Genomic DNA, 18,605 nt, shown 5'->3' on the forward strand with positions numbered 1-18,605 from the left:
TATATATATATATACACACAATGTCGTAACCAATGAAATATCTCCCTTTTCCTAATCATCCCCCGTCAGTCTTTGTTGAGATTATCAGACACTTTGACCAATGAAATTGAACATCGTGTGTCAAAGCTACTGGCACAAGATTGAAAATTGCAAAGGGATCTGGAGGGCATGAGAATAACTAAGCCATCGGTATTAACCGTTTTAAAGAGAAGCATCTAGACTGTTGAGGCAGTTAACGTCCCCCAGTTTACGACATTACTTCACGCTCATTTCCCTTATGTGATGGTGATGGTGAAGTTTGAAATGCACGTAAACCGGGAATCGTCGAGCGATGAGCTCGGACAGCTTTCAAAAGTGTCCTTCACATATTATTCTTTCTGATCTGCCTGTCTGCGGAAGTAGCCTTTAATGTTTCAAGGTTATTACCTTGAAAGTGCGAATAATCCCTTTATCCTTACGCTTACCTGGATATAGCAACTGGATATAGCAACGTGTGTGAGATCAATAATATTACGTTATAAATTACCCAAATATTTCGTCTGCATCACACGTAAGATTAAAATTACAGCGTATACATAAGCAGGAAATATATGCATTGTTACTGCTCTTGTTGTTCTATCTTTAAGAGGCGACATTTGTAATCAATTCCTTTCGCTTTCTGTTCGCCTTTGTCCTTGCCCTATATGTCTGTCTGTCTATCTGCCTGCATCTTTGAAATCATCTTTGTTTTCAGATCAAACGCTGTCGAATACAGATCGCCCCTGACAATCTTTTAACTTTTAATCCACACCCAGTGGTAACTATACAGAGAGACGCGATTTCGCCTTTGGAGAATAAGTGCCCTTGCTTCTCATTCATATAATATTATACCGATTGAAAGTGAAACAAAGGGGTCTTATAGATATTAGTTAGGCTCAAATTCAAAGCAAAGATTCAGATACGTCGCAAGATGGTCAGATGAGTCAGGGTTAAGTTAGGGTTAAGTCATGTAAGCTCACGTTAGGTTAGGTTAGGTTAGTGACCGAGTTTCGGTTGACGACACGACCACGACGACGAGACGACGGGAGGTTAGGTTTTAGGTTTAATAAAATTGCACGGTCGTTTCAAGTGTAAGAGGATGTTGTTAATAACTCGCAGATTCGATGCTAAGCTCACGCAGGGTCTGCCAAGAACGTTGAAGCTTGTCGCGGCGTATTCGAACGTCTCGCAGGCGGACAACGAGCAACCGGAACGTTAGTATGATTCAGGGTGTGGCTGTAAATCAAATTCCCGATTAAACTAATCGACAAAATTAATAACACGCAGCAATCGTCTAATCACGTCTTATCTCTCACTGTGCAACGCAATAATAATCGAACAATCGATACAATTCTCTTTCTCTCTCTCTCTCTCTCTCTCTCAATATTGCCTACGAGGTATTTGGGCACAAGGTGCTCAAGTACTTGACCTACTGAGTAACGACTCGAGATGTAGGTTATAGAGATATAGGTTAAAGAGAGATCAACAAAAAGAAAAGAAGCACTTTCCTATTTCCCATACAACTGGCAATCACGCCGCGCGCGCGCTGCCGAATGACACTCTCTCGTCGATTAGTTTTGTCAGATGATTTTTCAGTTGATTCGCTTCTCCGCTTCGCGTGCCGTGTGATGCTTGAGAAACTTGGAGCGAGTGACAGAGAGAGAGAGAGAGAGAGAGAGAGAGAGAGAGAGAGAGAGAGAGAGAGAGAGAGTGAGAGATCTTTTCTTTCTTCAGAATTTCGTGTACTAGAACTTTATCCGCAAAGGAAGGTTCAACAGAGGAAACAAGCGCATAAGGTCAAGGTACCACCGCCAAGAACAACGGAGATGCCGACCGATCAGGATTGGGGGTCCGTTTGGCCGGGTGCGCGAACCTTTCATCCGGCTTCGGTGCCCCTACCGTTGCGGCAGGGCTACGTGGAGAAGGGCACACCGCCCGACAAGCATGTCAACGCTGAACTCATGAAAATACCCAATTTCCTGCATCTCACACCGCCGGCGATACACAGGCATTGCGAGGCCTTGAAGCAGTTTTGCACCGACTGGCCCGCGGCTCTCGACACCGACGAGAAATGCACCGAGCATTTTCCCGTTGATATCATCACATCCGATTATTGTTATTCCTCGCCCACCATCAGAGAACCGCTCGCCAGGATCGTCAGTCTGCGGATTAAGCTGTCTTCTCTTTACCTGGATACTCATGCAAAAGACAAGTTGTTGAGATTACTGGGAGACAGGTACAACGCGGAAACGTCTACGATCACCATCACGACCGACAGATGCCCGACCAAGAAGCAAAACTTGGAATACGCGCGGTATCTCCTTACGGCGGTGTATCACGAGTCCTGGGTAAGTTGACGAACGTTACGTTACTGTTACGTGTCCAACAACCCAACGACGTTACCTATTATCTCCGGTATAATTCACCTTGACCTAACGGTAATATTTTTATTTCCTCACGGTCAATGCAATCCGTTAGCTTTGTCCGCTTGCAAAATATACATGTACATGCGCGTGTACGTGGGCGGCAGCGAAAATCTCAATGAGAAAAGATGTCGAAAATTTAATAAAGAGAAAGCACCAAGTGTCTCGATGGGCTTCCTGAATCACTCGATAGTAGTAACGAGTTATCCTTCGGGACTTTGCTTACTTTTCCTCTCTTATGGATGAGTAACCGTAGCGAGCAGCCCCGCAGTTACAACAAGTCCGGTCCTTTCATTTTCCCGTTGTATATTAATTGTATCGCGAAATCCTCAATTTCAGAGACTCGAGCCGTGGGAGGCTGAGAAATCCACAGCGGACATGGAATACTTCGACTGGGACTCGAGCGTGAGTCGCACGAACCTGGTGACGTTGTACAAATGGCCAGAGCCGACGAGTGATTACGAGACCATTCCGCATGCAACGGAATACAAGATTGCGGTTTCGGATCTCATAAACAACGGGGAAGATCAGTACGCGGTCAACAAGTATAAGGAAGCCGTGAAGAGCTTGTTGAACCTCAAAAGCGACAATAAAAGTTAGATATTGATGTTATTTTATATAGGAGTGAATTATTGTGATTCGATTATTTCTGCCAAAAGCAAGATCCCGTCTGTACTTTTTCTTTTTAATCGAAATATAAATAAATTCTACTGAAGGAGAGAGAGAGAGAGAGAGAGAGAGGAGAGAGAGAGAGAGAGAGAGAGAGAGAGAGAGAGAGAGAGAGAGAGAGAGAGAGAGAGAGAGAGAGAGAGAGAGTCTCTCTCTCGTTGGATAGCGGTGTTTGTGTATAAAAGTAGCAATAAAAGATAAACCTTGATAGTTGTATAGGGAAATCGATCGTTCTTATCGGGCTATTCGCGCCCCTTTTTCAAAATGAGATTCGCTTACAGAGAAATCTTTAGGGATGTGTTCGAAAAGCGCGCTATTAGCGCTAATATCATCTTTGTACAAAAATAATGAACGACAAAGACATTAAATTATACATGTTGATAGTTGGCGCTCTTCGAACGCATTTTAGGTGATTCTCTCTTTCTCTCTTTCTCTCTCTCTCTCTCTCTCTCTCTCTCTCTCTCTCTCTCTCTCTCTCTCGTTCAACGGTGATACCTGCTATTCTCGGTAGCTTTTGTAAGTAATGTTCCACTTGAAGGATCAATTTGTGTAATTTTACGCTCGTTACAGAACGAACGTACCAGTATAGTGAGCCGGGTATTGCGCTTTTCGCAATCGTATACTAATTGAGGATGATTTCAAGTAAAAAGAGAAAAACAACTAGAGCGTATGAAGAGTCGACCGGAAACTACCTTCGTTCCCAACGTTTATTATATATTCGAGCGACCATCTCGGAGATCGGAGTCGTCTCATCTTCGAGATGCAAGATAGAAATTCCGACGACGTAACATATTGCGCGAGAGTGTTAGTGAACGCTTGTAGCTCTTTAAGCATTTGTAACAAAGATTCGCGGAATGCACCTTGCGACAATCTCGCTGTGCAACAAATAATAAAATAATAAGTGGCCTACGGATCGAATGTGAGAAAAATGTTGAGGATTATTCTTGCGTTTCTGCTAGGTGCTTTGCTCGACGTTATTTTATGTGAAACGCAAATATCGGAGATCACAAACGCGAATCAAGCCTCGTCTTGTAGGAATCCGCCTCTGTGTGATTTATCGGACATGTACAAGATGGAGCCTAGAAGCGCATCGTCGCTCCCGTTTCACTTGAATTCACCCAATTACATTACGTCGCAACAATCGAATCATCTTCAACGCAGTTATTACAGCGGATTCGGCACATCCGCATCGCCAGCTCATTATCAGTAAGTGAGAAGTCGGTGATGTGATTGATAAAGTTGCAATTTAAATTGTCTCGTGACGGCAATTGTCAATAGCGAGAATTGGTATGGATTTCTTGTTTTTCTTTTTTTTTCCCTTTTTTTTTTTAGCACTTTCGATCCTATCAGCGTGCTAGCGTCACTGGCATTTTTGGCGTTCTTATTGCAGTCATTCGCTTCGCTCTACGATCGCTCGAGGTCGATGTTGCCGACAATAGTCAGCGGCCGACGAGAGTCGTCGGACACGGACCTGACGATTCCAGAGATCTCCAGACACGTTTCGCGTGTCTTGCGGGACTACGTAAGTAAACGTGGTTGATCTCACCCATGTGGATGAGATTGCGAACGATCTGCAATTGTAATTTGCAGATCGTTCGAGTTGCAACGTGCACCGCTTTTTCAGGAAAGTTTCAACAATAATTTGGATGCGAGATATGTCAGACGTGAGTGACAGATCATTCGGCTTCCTGCCGTCGTTCGTGCACACGATTCCAATTCCCGAGATGTTTCCACTTCTCTCGTAATAACACGCTACATTCAGTGATCCTGCAAATAATTTATTGATTTATTCTCCGAAAGAGGTACTTGGAGATATATTATTAATCGACAGAATAGGAAAATAATTCTACAATGTTATATGTCAGTACGTATTTAAAAACATAAGTTTAACGTTCTTTCTTTGTTTCTCTCTTGTTAATCAAGTTAGTTCGCTCCGAAGTTACGATACGCGCGTTGTAGCATTTTGGTAATAATTATTGCATCGTGCTTTATCGATGGACTATACAAAGCTCTGCGTAACATCGAACGATGTAGCTTCAAAGAAGAAACCAACAAGTATATTATATGCACGGCACAGTAAGATAATCTAGTCCTTAAGTGTTTTAAAATTATACCATTACAAAGCATTATTTTCCGTTTCATTTAAATGCGACCTTTTCGTTGGTCAGTCTCGGCTAATTTCTAAAGATATAATTACATCATGTACAAATAAAGTGTCGCATTAATACTGCGAAATTTGTCATTCTGCTTTTCCTAACGTGTACAGATACATCTGCTTGCACACTTACAAATATGTATATTTACTTGTGCTTGTGTATGTGTGTATATAATAGCCTAAAATAGAAAAAGTATAATAATAATAATAATAATAATAATATTAAAACCGTCGTTACCTTTTACTTACAAAGAGCCTTTACTTGGAACATCGAATCAGCGACATTTCTACTTTGGGAAGGATTAAATTGAAAAGTTTTTTGTCTAATTGTTAATGATGGGTGGGAGGGAGAGTGGGAAAAACGGGGGAGGGAAGGGGGGCGAGAGAGAGAGAGAGAGAGAGAGAGAGAGAGAGAGAGAGAGAGAACCTTATTACTTATTAGTGCGACATTTACAAGTCATTATCTCTCTAATCTTACGTCCGAAAGATATCCAAATGATACAAATGCTAAGTCTTTGTTCAAGATCACCATGGGACTCTGGTGGATGGCAGAGCTGGAATGTGCCTGTAACAAGTAAAAAACGTGTAAATCAAAAGTATTCACTCTCGTTGTGATTTCGAGTGGCGGTACCGACTTCGCCGCTATCGACTTCGAATGAATTTTCGCTCGTTTTGAGTTTGATGATTTCACGCTAGAGTAACATGCTGGCACGTTTAACGTCAGCACGGTGATTGCCGGCAATAACCGCAGGGACACTCTATCGACGGGGTACTATTGTGTTTCACCGAGTGAAACATTTCGAGTGCAATCAATGAAAGGGAGAATCATTTTCACAGCTTAAAACGAGCGGAATTGTCACAAAACGCTAAATCACTTACTTCCTTCCAAAGGCCGGTTTCTGATACGGATGTGTGGTCATGAGGGCGCGTCTCTCTTTATTACGCACTGTCTTGAGCGCCACGTTCATCCCTTCCTCGTTATCGTTCTCGGCCGAAGAATGATTAGCCGTACCGTTTTTCAGCTTGTTCAGTATAGCGATACTCTTAGCGCTCATATGAATAGGTGGTTTCTGCTTGTGCACGTTTTCCTTGTTCGCACGGCCGCCAGGCGCAATGGCCTTGCTGCCATTGGCCGTGAACTTTTTCGTCTGCTTGGCCGGTGTGCTGGCGTTTTCCTGATTTTTATCGGAGAGCGCGCGCTTTCTGATGGCACTTCTCTTCGCAGCGTTCCTCTCACATAAAGTCCCAGATCCAGTAGGTTTGCCACTGAGCAGCACTGGGCCGCTTTCGCTGGACTCGTCGCTCGAGTTGAAGGTACTGTCAGCATTGTACGTGGTATTCAAGATGCTCGTGCTGCGAACGTCGCGCTCCACCTCCACGTCGAGCTCCGACGATACAGCCGTTGGCGTCGCGTTGTTAAACAAGTCCGTTCCAATCGTGTTGAGGCACGCGAACGCACCAAGATCCCGCGTCGCGTCGTCCAACGCCACGTCGTAATCAGACCATTTGATATTGCGGAAACCTTCGAGCAGCTTCACTAGTTCCTTGAACTCCGCTTGCATCTTCTCGGTCATCGTCCCGTAGCCCTTTACCATGTTGTAATAATTCTGCAGTGTTACACTCATCATTCTCGTGATGATGTTAACCGACTGCCTCTCGCATTGCACGAGGCTGCAAAATCTCTTCACGTGTTGGCGCATACTCGTGACCCAACATTTCTCGATCTCACAGATCTGCAGAGACAGTCTGTTCTGCAGATTCTCGTCGAGTTGCTTGTCTTTCGGCTGCGAAGCCGTCACCCTTTGTATCTCCGTCTCCACAGAGCACAATTCTTGCCAGGCCGCTTCTGTCTGTGCTTTCAGTGAATCTCTCTGTCGCTGGAAATAATGCAGGGATTTGTTGATGCGCAACTTACCACTGGTGTTTTGTTCCTCTGATGGCAAGGAATCATCCGCCGCTGTTAAATTGCGCAGTCTCTCGTCCGCATCTCTCTTATAGAGCATCCTGCAGGCCAATATCTTGTCGGAGCTCTCCAGAGTCAACATCTTCTCGATCAGGTCTTTCTTTTTGCCGTATAACTTGGACAGATTGCAGTGCACCTCCAGCATCCATTTGCTCGGCTTGCTATCCAGCGTTGGAGCTGGTAATGTGCCATTCTCTAAAGCGGCCAGTCGCGACTTCAGAATGGCTATTTCTTTCTTCTGCTCCTCCACTATCTTGATATAGCCAGTGATATGCGTCTCGCATGACACATTCTTCTTGGCGTATGACTTGATTTTCTTCGCGCGATTCGCATACCTCAAGGTGTTGTACGTGTCCTCGTACGTGAGGCTGGAAGGGCCGATGTTGGTTATCATTACGGTATGGCAATTGCCACCGAGCGAGTCCTTCAGTAACCTCGTAAGCTTGGAATCCCTGTACGGAATGTGTTTGATACCATCCGCTAGATTATTTATACAGTTGCCAAGAGCCAGCAGGGACTTGTTGATATTGGCACCTTCCTTGAACCTGATACCTTTGCATCCAGTGGCCGAGGCTCTCTCGGACCCGGCCAAATCGATCATTGACAATTTTACTCGTTGCACCTGACTGTCCAACTTGTTGACTATCTCTATGTACACCTGAAAGACCGCATGGCTCCTGCTGCTCTCCTTATTCGCGTCTGTGGGATGCTGAGTACGGTTCTTATTACCTTCCGCCAGAAATAACAATAATTCCTCGGCGCTCTTAATGGCAATCGGCTTCAGTCCAGCGACTACAACACCGCATCGACCATCTTCCCTCAGGTGTAACTGGCCCGACTTGTGCAACAGGTCCTGCACATTTTCATTGTATATCTCCAGGTAAGTCACATTCAGGTTAAATTCACGATGATTGCTCTGTCTCTCGATCTCAGAGAAGAGCTCCGCCATGGTGAGATAAGTAATACCAGGATCCTCCCTGTTGCCCAGCATTGTGTGAGTTTTACCAGCACCAGTGGCTCCGTAAGCAAACACGGAACAGTTGTAGCCATCCAAGAGATAGCTGATCAGGCTCTTAGTGCTGCCTTCGAATACATCTGTGTTTGTGGATGTCCAGCCAAAGATCCTGTCAAAGATGAACTGCAGGTGCTTGTTTTGCTTCTTCAGCATGTCTCTGCCACGTTGAGCCACATTGTGAAAGAAGAAGGGCGTCTTTTTCTCCTCCGGATCGAAGATCAACATTTTGTCATCCACAGTCTCGATGACCGTTTTACTGTTGTCCTGCAGCTCCCGCTCGTTATGCGGTCGGACTCTGACGATCACTTTGATCGATATTTCGGATGCGTCCGTGTGCGCGGGCGCATTCATGGCCGTATTGCCGCCCGCGCCGTTACATCGGGCTGACTCACTGCTGCCCGATATCTGTCTTTTGGGCATTTTTTTTTTGCTTTACTAGGCGAACACGCCTTCGTTGCGTCGCCTTCTTGTTGAGGACTATGGTGCTCCTCCTGGTGGGGCGATCCTTTGCAACAATCTGGACGTTGCTGAAAGTTTTAATCAATTTAACACATTAACGGAATGCAGCATCATGTTTCGCGACTAACATGCAAACAATGATAAAAAAAAAAGAAAAAACGAGATGACGATAATAATGAGCAGCCTACGTTGTCTTCACAACATGCTGTCTCGGGGTGGCCTCCGAGAGTCTTTGGATGTTACGTCGTTTCCAATGACACCCGTTTCATTCAGCACTTCGGCGCGCACGCTTTATTCGAAGCGATTCCCTTCTTGCAAGCGAAACGTAATCGAGGTTCCGTGTGCGTATCGAAACCAATGCGACGAAACGAGCAGCACAATCTCACACAACGAAGCACGCCTTTGCGACCGTTGACTTTGCGTCGAGAGCTTTGAATTTCAAACGCTGACGATCGAGTACAGTCCGGCAAACTGTTGGACGCTAAAATACTAGGGAATATCGCTTGCCTACAATTTTCAGCACCCAGAACAGCAAACAAGAGAAAACAAACCAGGCCTCATTAGCTGTTGTTCTATTTAAAGCGTGGTCTACAATGTAAAGACCATCCCACACAAACGAACTTAAGGTCATTCTACAATACGTGTTGTAAGTTGTAAGGCCTGGTCTACAATACGTGTCGTAAGTTGTAAGCCGTAACAATTGGCGAATCACGGTCGATTATTATAAAAATAATCGGCTATAATTGGTCAGTTTTTACGGCTTACGACTTACGACACGTATTGTAGAATGAACTTAAGTCGTAAGAACTGATCAATTATAGCCGATTATTTTTCTAATAATCGACTGTGATTCGCCAATTCTTACGACTTACAATTTACGACACGTATTGTAGAATGACCTTATAGCAGTAAGACGTAAGCAGTAAGCAAATCGACCAATCACAATTGAAATTTAAGGACGCCATTTTAAAACTTACGAGAATAATTGATTATGATTGGTCAGTTTCTTTACTGCTTACATCTTACTGTTTACGTTCATTTGTGTGTGATGGCCTTTAGCTGAATTATATTGCATTTTTTCATTTTTTTCGTTAGTTTGGATCTACGATAAGTACAGGGTGGGCCATCTTTTGGTTGGTTTCTTTTTGAAGTGCGTGTTATTTCGACACCGACAGTTTGCGACACCGACGCGCTTGATATTGGCCGCGTTCAGTAGAACAAAATGATCAGAGAGCGCTTAGTGATTATTGTCTGTGATTGGAGCATTCTTTCAGATTCTTCATAGACCCAGAAGTATTTACCAATCAGGAGCGAGATTCAGCGGAAAATCTAGTAATGTTGTCCAACTGTTGAGTCTGCTGAATGCAGCCATTGATTATAGCGAATTCGGTCGCTTGCACTGGTGCACACTGAGCGCAATTAAGATTTGTTCATAGTCCGTTCTTATATTTAAAATTGTTTCAAATACATTTTCATAAACTTCTTAGTTCAACAAACAATCCGTACGGATGTTATATAAAGCATTCTACTAGCCAAGAAGTGTTTGAAGATGTATTTAAGATGTTCCTAAATGAAAAAAATGGACTATGAACAAGCCTTACTCGCATTCAAGCTAAGACTCCATGCATGCGGTGAGCTGCGGCAAATGCTGCGGTGACCAATCAGGAGGGAGGCGCAAGTCCGGTTGCGACAAGCTCCGGCATGCGTCTGTCTCCTGATTGGTCACCGCAGCCGCTTGCCGGAGCTCACCGCATGCATGGAGTCTTAGCTTCAGTGTACACCAGTGCAAGTGGCCGAATTCACTATTAAGCCAGCGGCACACGGTACTTGTTTTCGTGCTGGATTGCTTGCTGGATGAAAATACTGCGTTCTGATTGGTGCATTTCCATCCATCTTCGGAAATGTACCAATCACAACGCAATATTTTCATCCAGCAAGCAATCCAGCACGAAAACAAGCACCGTGTGCCGCTGGCTTTAGATATATATGGTCTGTTCTTTTCAGCTGCACTGCGGAACTAGTGCAATAAGTTAGAATGAGACAACCATATTTTTTCTCTCTTTAACTTATTGCACCAGTTCAGTAGTGCAGCTAAAAAGAACAGACCAATAGTATCAAACCTCCGCCGTAAGAAACGAATCGTTTTATGCTTGAACAACGCTGGGAAATATTGAAAAATTATTTCCAAAGTGAGTGTTGTGTTGCAGAAACCGTGCGAAATTTGAAAAGAATTTTTGGTCGAAATAAAGCCCCTTCAGCGGCTGGTGTAAGGAAATTCATAAAGAAAGTTCGTGAAGCTGGCATGCTTGTGGATAACAAAGCTATCCGCGTGCTCGTCCGGTGCGCACAGACGAAAGAATTGTTGTTGTTGCCCAAAGTGTGCGTGAAAACCCGAGAATCTCAACTCGTCACAGAGCTCAACAACTGAACACCAGTCGCACTTCTCTGAGGAGAATATTGCATAAAGACCTGGGATTATTTGCTTCAGCCAGCGGCACACATTTTCATCCATCTTCGGAAATGAAATCAGAACGCAGTATTTTCATCCAGCAAACAATCCAGCACGAAAACAAGCACCGTGTGCCGCTGGCTTTACAAGGTGCAACTCACTCAAGAGTTGAAACAAAATGACCATCCGCTTCGTTATCGTGTCGTCTTGCTTTATCAATATTCCAATTGGTCAAGAAGGCTTTGTGCCTCCATCGAATCAACCAGAGACCTGGTCACGTGATCAGTTCGCCACTCCCTTCTTATGAGACTCTTTAGGCTGCACATGTGCAGTTCATTTTTGGCTACGCGAAATTTGGGGAGTGTCGCTCTACTGTGTATATTGTGACTTGGGGTGTCGATTGTTCCAACTTTTAGTTAAGTTAAATGACAGTTAAATCATATGTTTGTCTTCGTTTAAATTGAAGGAAAAACAAAGATAAACATTTGACTTAACCATCAGTTAACTTACCAAGAAATTGAGACACTTAACCGACCCTTAATGCTATATAACACGACCATGCAATTATCAATTTCATTACGTGCAAAATGATTTGCGGAAAAAAAAGAAAAAAATAAAACAAAGGAAAGTGAGCTCAAAGTTAAGTGAGAATACGTTCGGGCATAAGTTTACCGACCGGTAACGTTCAAACCATAAAAGATTTAAAAAGATTAAAACCCTTCCCGCATTTCCTTATCAATTATCGATCATATGTTTTTGTTAGTTATCGAGGACCTTTTTGCGACTTTATTTTCTTTTTTTTTTCGTTTTAACAATACTGTCGATACAATGTCATCGGTACAAAGATGAAACTTGATGTAAATATTAATTAAAAAGTAAATTTATACACTCCTTGAGATTATCATCTATGAGCCGTTACATGTAAAGTGGATTATTTAATATATATTATGTACTCAATAAAACTTATCTATAAGAGTATACAATTTTAAGACGAGTGACCACCTATATACCTTCTTGATACTTAAAAATTAATGTTTCTGTGTGGGAACTCTTAAAAAAAGTACCGGTTACAGGTCACAAACACAGTCCCTTGTCCCGACGCACAAACTAATGATTTCAATGATTCCAATAATTCCAAATGTATTCAAATTTTCCCCAACAAATGCACAAGTTTGTAAATTAAATTTGCTTTCTTCCTCCTTAGATTGTCCATACTTAAGGAGGAGCAGAAAGAGGAAAAGAAAGAAGCACAGTTATTACTAATAAAATATATCTATACAAATGTATGTCATGAGAATAAATCTTTGAACCTTCTGTATTATATCCGCGCGAGCTGACACTGTACAATAAATTACTTCTATGCGTACAGGAAAATAAACTTGTGGTTTTTCCCCTTAAGACAGAAGCACAGGGATAGTTCATCGTTCATAAAGAATTATTCGATATTATGCCGATTGATTTAACTCGAGATAGATCATAGCACAGGGAATGCTAATTAGAACAGTCTTAGCCTAAATCTTAAGAAATCAGTGCAAATTAAAAAGGGAAAATGTATTTTCATGATTCATGTGATTCACGAAAATAGGGCCTGCCCAAAAATGATTTACATCATCAAGAAAAAGAGCCGCTTTATATCGTAGTTATATTACGAGCCTTCATCTGCAGCTCAAAGCGTCGATTCGTCCGTACGCTCTTCAGTACCGTCCGCGTTTCATGTTGCTGCTTCTGCCTGCAGATATTTGTAAGTTTTGCGAAATATTAGATATAACGAGTTTTTCCTTATCGCTGCAGAAAGCCGCATTAGCAGCGTTTAATAAAAATTCAAGAGTTGTCTTGACAAAATAAAGTTAAATTATTAGAAGATCAAATTATTAATTGAGCGCCGTACAAGATATTCGTTGAAATACTGTACCTCGAGAAAACGGTTTGTTTCTTCAATATCACATGCGTAGCTTCCGCTTTCCTCAATTTGAACCCGAATCTGTTGTACGTGCCGTTGGTCGCATCACTCGGCAATAGTTTTGCTCCTCTCTTTAAACCCACTTCGGACAAAGCTGTTTTCGTCACTACAATTCAGAAGTAAGATTCAAGATAAGAGATAAATACTGCTTATGCATGATGAATGACCACGCGTGTGTGTATGTAATAATAATAAACTACCGAATTCTAGATGTTTGGTATCCAGACGTTTTTTTGCATCCACGACTGATTCTGACTTGGCGAACATCTTCTCGTGTATTCTTCTAAAATTTGGTACTTTCTTTATCGATGATTTTTTTCCTATGGATAATTTCGAACGTTATTCGAGTGATAAATAATAAAGGATGACGGGATAAATAAGGTAACGGAACGAACGTATGCAGCTGTACTGTACCTGATTTCTTTTCAACTGATCCGGGTCTTTTCGGTGTGACTTTCTGGTGGGCTTGAATTTTGTTAAAGCTTGTCAGGTTCATTACAATGGGGCTGTTGTTTAATCCTCCTTTCGGTGTGACTCGATTTATCTTCGGACTTGATTTCGCATTTCTCGGAGAAGTTCGCGCGTCTTGGTTGAATTTTAGAATTTTGACCTTTCTCGATTCGTGTGTTGCATTCGTAACTCTGACATTATTTTGTTTACTACTATTGCACGACGGGCCAGTCGACTTCCCAATTGAATTGTGCGCACCGTTCTCATCAGGTCTTACATTTGCAAAGCGTACTCTGCAGGATTTTCTAACGTTCTCGTTAGCGCATAAATTTGCATCCGTCATGGTACGTTTTCTGATCATACGTCGTAAACCTGGTGTCTGCGGATCTTTTAATTCGTAAGTGATGTCTCTCTTGTTGCTTTGACCCTTCTCTGGCTGAGTTTCTTCGTTGATGTCGTAAGTGGTGTTCCATTTCGCGGCATTCAAAATATGAGTCTGACTGGCATCACTGATGTCTACGTCCAATAGAGAAGGTTTCGATACATCTTCGATGGCTGCACTCTTGTTCATCATATTAGGGGACGGTGCAGCGGGTATGCTGGATTGATCGGTACATTTCCATCTTCTGTTAGGATATTTATCATCTACCACTGGAAAGACGGATGCACTAGATGTCAAGATGTTTACTCGCGGTAACAACGACTCCTCCTCTCTTGGGGTAGACGACATCAAGGGCGTGGAAGGTTTTTCTTTTTGCGACGGTGAACCGTGTTTAGTACCTGGTGACAGTTTATCAGTGGATCTATTTGTTATCTTAGCGGTAGAACTTCGACGAGAGTTTTTCAAATGTGCAGACATGTCTGATTTTGCCGATCTATTCTCTGCAGCTGTTCCTGATACTTGAGCACTGCTCTCTGCATTAATCGAATTGTTTGACTGATCGCTGCCAAAAGTCGTAAGCATATTCTGTTTGCTTTCGAGAGATAGCTTCTTCAGCAATACTATCGGTTCTGCTAATATATCTCTCATCTGCGAGGCCGTCAATAGTTTCATTAATCTTGCATTCAATAGTCGACGTTTGTTCAGCGGAGCGTTTTTACTTTCAGACGAAGGAGTCTTCTTCACGGTCGTACGTAACGACTTTGTACTATCAAGACTCAGTGAAGTATCATGAACGTTATTCACAAGAGGCTTCTTGGATAGATTTTTTTTGGATGCAGATAAATTTAATTTCGGTGACTTCGATTTTTTTGATGGAGATCTCAGTACTATTTTTGGGGATTTTGAGAATCTATGCACAATTTCCTTCAGTTTTGCGTTAGATATACTACGTTTATTCTTTACTACCGATGATACCGATGAATTCTTGTTTGGTACAGATACTTTTTTCAAGGGTTTATCCTTTTTGCCCCTCCATAATTTCTTGTCGTCGAGGTCATTGCTATAATTGCATGAATTTTTCTCCGGTGTAAGAGACAATTTTCGCGGAGTTTTCATTAGTCTTGAAACTGACGCTGTATGTGTCTTTGGGGAACTTAACGAAATCGGTGATTTTTTTGGCGTTTTTGTTGATCTATGTGGTGTAAGACTAAGCTTAATGGGTGTGCTCTTAGGAGTGACCGTACCAGACAATCCCTTTGACACGATGGTTTTATATCGCATCCTTTTAGGAGTTTTATTAAAATCTTTCGAATCAGTCGACTGAGAAAGATTATTGTTGACAAGTTCAATCGTAGGAACATTATCTGCATACTTATCTTCTGACACTTCTTTTATCTCATCTTCGGGATTTGTACTCTCATCTTTGTCTACTGTAATTTTATCTTTACTTCCTGCTTCTTTGGCCATGTTAAGCTCCCGGCTAGATATGTTCTTCTTCTTAGATTTACCAGCTGTTACTTTTGCACTGTGCGATTTTTTTCTAGCGCTCTGTTTAGCAGATACTTCCGAATCGTCTTTTGCGTTCACATATCTCTTTCCTCTCACTGACTGTTTATTATGTGTTCTCTTTGATTCGGTTATACTTTCGTTCAAATTATTCAATTTCTGTGCCCTGGCTCTAGTGGTAATGGAAGATTGCTCCATCATATTTGCGAGGTAATGTGTTACTTCAACATACTCCCTTCGCAAGAAGTTTTCGAAGTTTGTGAAACACAAAACAGATGCGCGATTGGTTTGCAACTATCGAAGTAACTTCGCGATGTGATTGATAGTTTGTTATGACAGATGTTGCAAGTTGAAGAATGTTGTGTCTTCGATGGAATAACAGTTCCTGTTAAAATATGCGCGAACGTAAGGACAATTGCACACGTAAAAAGTTATAATCTCGTATTTTCATCTCATCGAGGATCTTGGCGTTTGCTTTTGTCTTACCTACACGAGTTCGTTCCGGTGACATTTAGCTTCTCGATTCTCGCTCGTGGTCTATTCGACGCAAGGTATCTTGATACATACTTCACATATTTCAGTCAGCAAACATTGAAGTTTTTAAGTGATCGATATTTTGTATAACATTCAAACACACCGTTTGACTGGTTTGACGCAAAATATCTTGGTTATAACATACTTGCGCGCGTAATGGCTCCTGCTTAAGCCGGCTGCGCACAGGACACGACAACGTTGGTTAGGGAAGATCACAGCAGTCAATCAATGTTCCAAATGATGCGTGTTCGTAAATACTATTTCCGGACAAGCAAGATGCTGAATGGTTACCGCAGTATTCCCTAGCCAATTTCCGCCGCGCGGCAAGCGTTGCCGTGTCCTGTGTGCAACCGGCTTAAGGAATGGCGAATGGGGGAGGGATATCCACTTCTCCCAGAGCCAGCTATTGGCTGCGTTCCGATATTCATTGCTAGCACTGAAAATCTATACGTATACGTGACACACAACTATGTTTTCAGTACTGGCAGTGAATTTTGGAACACAGCCACAGCCAAAGAGAGAAGAAAACGAAGTTAGGTTAGGTTAGGCTGTATATCCGCGGTTTCAGTTAAACACGTTGAGATCATGTGAAATCATAGCGTGGGTGTTTATTCGGATACGTGGAGCTACGCTATGATATCGAGATCGATTAGAGATATCTGGCAGAGTGCTAGATTCATATTCTCCTGTGACAGTGCTGCGAGAAAAGTTCTAAGAAATGTAGGTGTGCATTGTACTGCATTATATTCACAAGGAGATGACGCCAATTAGAAAATCGTTTTTCGTACGAGTCATAGTGCGTTCGATAGCTTGTATGTAGGTGATGAAAACCCTAGAGCCGTTCGTGCCGATGCGCCTTTGTTTAAGAGAATTTAAGAGACAAAGTTAGGGTCACGCAACTACGTCCCACATAAGCAGAACTTTACGACCTCTTTCAAGTAAGCGGCGTAACTGAGGGGACTAATGGGGGACTACACATAGATTTTTGCACCGGCGGCGAGCGTTCGGATCTCACCGACGACTGCTTCACTTCATGGTTTTTTTTTCTTTTTTCTTTAATTTTCGACATATAGTAATACGTTATTAATAATTATTTATTTATTTTTTAATTTATTTCGTTTTTATATAAAGAAATAAGGACATTTCGGGATATTTGAACGCAATATGCATTGAACGAAATAAAAAATATATAGATCGTATGATGAACTGATTATATATTTTTCAAGCAACGTATAAATTTTATACATGTCAAAATCAAATACAAACTTTATAAATGTCTACATATTATAAAATGTTTCCATTGCTTCGCAATATTGTGGATGAAAATTAATTTTACTTGTCTATAAAAATAAACATTGTATGGTTTATCGATGTACATTTGACAGTTATGTGTTGGTATATTATTTTTGTTGTGATACATTTTATACGTTTATTAAAATAGTATCCGAAATATTATATAGATGAGACTCGCAGGCAAAGAACAGGCAAGCGTTTTAAGAAAAGACCTTGTTAGGTAGAAGGGATTGTTGGTCCCCTCTATTCGATCTTTTTAACAGTTTTTACGGAGGAGGGATTCTCACACGTTGTAACGTGTTTCATCGGTCTCGTGGCAGCATTTCTACAGAGAACGTGATACGAAGCATTAGAAATGGAGACAACATATATTACTGATGAAACCATTAAATATGTACAAGTTCTTGCAAAGTGCGATATTTCGAAGGAAGATTTGACGGATGTGGTCGAATATTTTCGTGGTAAATATATTATTAATGACGGATTGAAAACAAAATCTGCTTTCACAATGTCACAGTATATTTCAAATTATAATGTAAAATAATTGTTTGCAGATATTGTTATACAATTTGATTTAATATTTGCTGACGCCCCACGCAAATTTTCGAACAATGCCAAATTAGCTGGCGGCGAACTTTTTGAAAAATTTATTAAACTGGCGGGAGAGCATGAAGTTGTGGACGACATTGAATATTATCTAGAAGAAGGAGAAAAGGTGGTTGTGCGCGAAAGTATCCCGAGTACGAGTGGGAATATACCCGATGATTTAGAAGACTACGAACCTCCGAAAAAAATTTCTACGCATCAAATAGTGCCATACGATACAAAATTAAAGATCGTACTAGCAGCTGAAGAACATCCAAATTGGTCTTTCAAAACATTAAAGCATAATTTTAGAAAGTATTTGAACCATCCTTCTGATGTTACAAAATATAAAAAAGCTGTTTTGTCAGGCAGTACTTTTAGAGACAAATTAAATGCAGTAAAAACTAATGTGTACGATCGGTTCAGAGAAGCAAGAAATAATAATCAATTAGTAACACGACGTTTGCTGCAACAGTGGGCCATAGCCTGCAGCCGCATAATATAACAAGCCCAAACAGGAAAGTGAAGAACATATAAATGTTTTTCATTTCGTAGCATCTAGTACGTGGTTGACCAATTTTTTACGTGAGTACAGGATATCGAATCGTCGTGTTGTCCGATATATTTCTAAAAGAGAAGCAATTTCACCAGAAGCTGTGATAAAATTAGCGGAAGAATTTCAAACATTAATTCAAGCAATTTCATCGGATTACGATCCCGATTTTGTAATTAATACTGATCAAA

General features: G+C 41.7%; 6 protein-coding genes and 1 long non-coding RNA gene across 16 annotated transcripts in view; 5 read left to right on the forward strand and 2 right to left on the reverse strand.

The window, feature by feature from the left end:
* The first annotated feature begins 1,006 nt into the window (after window positions 1–1,006).
* On the forward strand, window positions 1,007–3,058 carry mRpS35 (mitochondrial ribosomal protein S35). The gene is made up of 3 exons (XM_019845076.2): window positions 1,007–1,232; window positions 1,753–2,366; window positions 2,781–3,058. Exons 1-3 carry the CDS (start codon window positions 1,118–1,120, stop codon window positions 3,039–3,041), a joined length of 990 nt encoding a protein of 329 aa, XP_019700635.2. The 5' UTR covers window positions 1,007–1,117; the 3' UTR covers window positions 3,042–3,058.
* Window positions 3,059–3,225: 167 nt separating this feature from the next.
* LOC105191152 (uncharacterized) lies at window positions 3,226–4,881 on the forward strand. Of its 2 annotated transcripts, none has more exons than XM_011154352.3 (3): window positions 3,226–4,316; window positions 4,443–4,632; window positions 4,701–4,832. In XM_011154352.3, the coding sequence occupies exons 1-3, from the start codon at window positions 4,039–4,041 to the stop codon at window positions 4,749–4,751; spliced, it is 519 nt and encodes a 172-aa protein (XP_011152654.1). In that variant the 5' UTR covers window positions 3,226–4,038; the 3' UTR covers window positions 4,752–4,832. The 2 variants fall into 2 exon arrangements, with proteins under 2 accessions (XP_011152654.1, XP_011152655.1); XM_011154353.3 differs by having other exon boundaries at window positions 4,039–4,316; window positions 4,735–4,881.
* On the reverse strand, window positions 4,514–9,138 carry LOC105191153 (Kinesin-like protein at 67A). 3 transcript variants are annotated; one of them, XM_025303093.1, is made up of 5 exons: window positions 8,891–9,138; window positions 6,145–8,770; window positions 5,515–5,830; window positions 5,308–5,444; window positions 4,514–4,877 (listed from the first exon to the last, which is right to left on the reverse strand). In XM_025303093.1, exons 2-3 carry the CDS (start codon window positions 8,661–8,663, stop codon window positions 5,791–5,793), a joined length of 2,559 nt encoding a protein of 852 aa, XP_025158878.1. In that variant the 5' UTR covers window positions 8,664–8,770; window positions 8,891–9,138; the 3' UTR covers window positions 4,514–4,877; window positions 5,308–5,444; window positions 5,515–5,790. The 3 variants fall into 3 exon arrangements, with proteins under 3 accessions (XP_025158878.1, XP_025158877.1, XP_011152656.1); XM_025303092.1 differs by having other exon boundaries at window positions 4,514–5,444; XM_011154354.3 differs by lacking the exon at window positions 5,308–5,444 and having other exon boundaries at window positions 5,504–5,830.
* A 1,656-nt stretch (window positions 9,139–10,794) lies between these two features.
* LOC105191155 (uncharacterized) lies at window positions 10,795–12,391 on the forward strand. The gene is made up of 2 exons (XR_850430.3): window positions 10,795–11,829; window positions 12,356–12,391. It is a non-coding gene; the product is annotated as an uncharacterized LOC105191155 (long non-coding RNA).
* On the reverse strand, window positions 11,911–16,169 carry LOC105191154 (probable serine/threonine-protein kinase nek3). 2 transcript variants are annotated; one of them, XM_025303094.1, is made up of 5 exons: window positions 15,940–16,169; window positions 13,526–15,834; window positions 13,312–13,431; window positions 13,064–13,217; window positions 11,911–12,880 (listed from the first exon to the last, which is right to left on the reverse strand). In XM_025303094.1, exons 2-5 carry the CDS (start codon window positions 15,648–15,650, stop codon window positions 12,781–12,783), a joined length of 2,499 nt encoding a protein of 832 aa, XP_025158879.1. In that variant the 5' UTR covers window positions 15,651–15,834; window positions 15,940–16,169; the 3' UTR covers window positions 11,911–12,780. The 2 variants fall into 2 exon arrangements, with proteins under 2 accessions (XP_025158879.1, XP_011152657.1); XM_011154355.3 differs by having other exon boundaries at window positions 15,936–16,169.
* A 311-nt stretch (window positions 16,170–16,480) lies between these two features.
* The window catches only part of LOC105191156 (dnaJ homolog subfamily C member 10), a 7,770-nt gene continuing 5,645 nt past the window's right edge, over window positions 16,481–18,605 (forward strand). For 3 of the 6 annotated variants that reach the window (XM_025303084.1, XM_025303085.1, XM_019845071.2), the window contains exon 1: window positions 16,481–16,703. In XM_025303084.1, coding sequence (XP_025158869.1) covers window positions 16,617–16,703 — 87 coding nt within the window. In that variant the 5' untranslated portion in view covers window positions 16,481–16,616. The remainder of the gene's footprint in view (window positions 16,704–18,605) is intronic. The other 3 variants (XM_019845070.2, XM_011154356.3, XM_019845072.2) reach the window with 3 other exon arrangements.
* Window positions 16,701–18,605, forward strand: part of LOC112589511 (uncharacterized) — a 2,822-nt gene continuing 917 nt past the window's right edge. The window contains exons 1-3 of the mRNA XM_025303086.1: window positions 16,701–16,921; window positions 17,444–17,737; window positions 17,831–18,605. The exon at window positions 17,831–18,605 is cut by the window's right edge and continues 917 nt beyond it. Coding sequence (XP_025158871.1) covers window positions 17,632–17,737; window positions 17,831–18,366 — 642 coding nt within the window. The 5' untranslated portion in view covers window positions 16,701–16,921; window positions 17,444–17,631 and the 3' untranslated portion in view covers window positions 18,367–18,605. The remainder of the gene's footprint in view (window positions 16,922–17,443; window positions 17,738–17,830) is intronic.

Source organism: Harpegnathos saltator, unplaced genomic scaffold, assembly GCF_003227715.2.
Source record: "Harpegnathos saltator strain DR-91 unplaced genomic scaffold, Hsal_v8.6 scaffold53, whole genome shotgun sequence".
NCBI classification, from domain to species: Eukaryota; Metazoa; Arthropoda; class Insecta; order Hymenoptera; family Formicidae; genus Harpegnathos; species Harpegnathos saltator.